The sequence below is a fragment of the Borostomias antarcticus genome (genome assembly GCF_949987555.1).
Source record: "Borostomias antarcticus genome assembly, chromosome: 13".
In the NCBI taxonomy this organism is placed as follows: Eukaryota; Metazoa; Chordata; class Actinopteri; order Stomiiformes; family Stomiidae; genus Borostomias; species Borostomias antarcticus.
The window spans coordinates 16,212,828-16,215,327 of NC_140246.1; the positions used below are offsets into that span (position 1 = coordinate 16,212,828).

Sequence of the window (2,500 nt, forward strand, 5' to 3'; positions counted from 1 at the left end):
ACCATATAGACCTCCCCACCATATAGACCTCCCCACCATATAGACCTCCCCACCATATAGACCTCCCCACCATATAGACCTCCCCACCATATAGACCTCCCCACCATACAGACCTCACCACCATATAGACCTCCCCACCATATAGACCTCCCCACCATATAGACCTCCCCACCATATAGACCTCCCCATATAGACCTCACCCCCATATAGACCTCCCCACCATATAGACCTCCCCACCATATAGACTCAGTCTGTACTGTTGTAGAACCAGGGCTCACATATCAAAAGTTCTAAAACTGCCGATTCAGTACCTGTGTGGTACCTGGTAGAACAGTACCTGTGTGGTACCTGGTAGAACAGTACCTGTGTGGTACCTGGTAGAACAGTACCTGTGTGGAACCTGGTAGAACAGTACCTGTGTGGTACCTGGTAGAACAGTACCTGTGTGGAACCTGGTGGAACAGTACCTGTGTGGAACCTGGTAGAACAGTACCTGTGTGGTACCTGGTAGAACAGTACCTGTGTGGTACCTGGTAGAACAGTACCTGTGTGGAACCTGGTAGAACAGTACCTGTGTGGAACCTGGTAGAACAGTACCTGTGTGGTACCTGGTAGAACAGTACCTGTGTGGAACCTGGTGGAACAGTACCTGTGTGGAACCTGGTAGAACAGTACCTGTGTGGTACCTGGTAGAACAGTACCTGTGTGGTACCTGGTAGAACAGTACCTGTGTGGAACCTGGTAGAACAGTACCTGAGCTTTCTGTGCGACATCCAGCACCAGCTGGAACTTCTCCGACACGGTCAGGTCCTCCTTGGGAGGCTCCTACAGGAAAACAAACGCACCACTAGTCACCTGACCCGACTCAGCACCAGGACAGGAAACCAAACACACAACTAGTCACCTGACCCGACTCAGCACCAGGACAGGAAATAGGCCCGGCCTGACGTGGACAGACAGGAAGTCAACATGACAGGAGAGATTCTTACCACTGGTTCTGAGATTTGAGGCACAATACTCCACTGAATCCTCCATCCTCTGAGAAATAGAGAGAGAGAGACAGAGAGAGAGAGAGAGAGAGAGAGAGAGAGAGAGAGAGAGAGAGAGAGAGAGAGAGAGAGAGAGGGGGGGGGGTGAGTGAGCAAGCGAGAGAGATAGAGAGAGAGAGAAAGAAAGAAAGGCCTTCAGGTCAAAAAGAACAATTTTCTGTAGGGTTCAAACAGCTAGCCTGGAAACCAGACTTCCTTGCAAAAAAATACAAATTAAAAAGAAGTTGTGTGAAGTCTGGCTTCCAGGCTACCAAACAGCACCTTACGGACCTGGACAGGGTTCTCTCTGGTTCTACCAATGCTATAAACGGTTCTATATAAGGTTTTTTGGTTGTTGTTTTTTACCTTGAGATGAGGTAGTTGAGGGACAGCCTCAGGATGGCTAGAAACAGCAACATGGGGATGGCCCAGCCGTGCCACGCCGCGTTCATATACACCTGGCACACAGAACACAGAACCATCAGAGGTTCTCCACCGGGATACAGAACACGTAGTACTATCAGAGGTTCTCCACCATGATATAGAACATGCAGTAACATCAGAAGTTCTCCTGGGGTTTATACTTTACAGTCCGAGAGGAAGACTACTCACGATGAAGGTGATAGCAGAGGTGTAGAAGGAGTGAGGAAGACTACTGTACTCACGATGAAGGTGATAGCAGAGGTATAGAAGGAGTGAGGAAGACTACTGTACTCACGATGAAGGTGATAGCAGAGGTGTAGAAGGAGTGAGGAAGACTACTGTACTCACGATGAAGGCGATAGCGGAGGTGTAGAAGGAGTGAGGAAGACTACTGTACTCACGATGAAGGCGATAGCGGAGGTGTAGATGGAGTGAGGAAGACTACTGTACTCACGATGAAGGCGATAGCGGAGGTGTAGATGGAGTGCCAGTTGGAAAGGGCCGACAAGTTCCTCATGAAGTTGGTGACAGGTCTGGATCCTCGCTCTGAAAGGAAAGATTAGTGCTGGAGTTTAATATTACATATTATTATTATTATTATTATTATTATTATATCTATATTATCACTATGTAAACTAGGAAGAATGCTTTATGGGATATTAGAGTACTATAACGTATTCAAAGTTCAAAGTTGTATTTATTTGTCACATAGTACATTATACAGGACAATAGTATGTGTGTTATACAGGACAATAGTATGTGTGTGTGTGTGTGTGTGTGTGTGTGTGCGCGCGTTGGGTATGGAGTACTCACTGAGTCGCCTCATGTTCTCTGTCAACCTGTGTGGAGGAGAAGATTCATTTTACAACACGCACACACACACACACACACACACACACACACGTGACATTTCCATGGAGGAGACGATTGAAAGGTAGTGTGTGTTTGTCCAGGCAAGCTCCCGGGAGTGTAGTTTGGCAGCTCCACCACTAGGGGGCACCACAGCACAGACGCCACAGAAACCCATGGTCATCTGTCATGGGCTGGAA

The 2,500-nt window shown here is 47.8% G+C and overlaps 1 protein-coding gene across 1 annotated transcript in view; it reads right to left on the reverse strand.

Annotated features, from left to right (window-relative positions):
* Window positions 1-2,500, reverse strand: part of gramd4a (GRAM domain containing 4a) — a 47,812-nt gene that overhangs the window by 19,291 nt on the left and 26,021 nt on the right. Inside the window, exons 7-11 of the mRNA XM_084448216.1 lie at window positions 2,265-2,290; window positions 1,906-1,997; window positions 1,395-1,486; window positions 990-1,038; window positions 754-825 (exon numbers count right to left, since the gene is read on the reverse strand). Of these exons, the coding sequence (XP_084304342.1) occupies window positions 754-825; window positions 990-1,038; window positions 1,395-1,486; window positions 1,906-1,997; window positions 2,265-2,290 (331 nt within the window). The remainder of the gene's footprint in view (window positions 1-753; window positions 826-989; window positions 1,039-1,394; window positions 1,487-1,905; window positions 1,998-2,264; window positions 2,291-2,500) is intronic.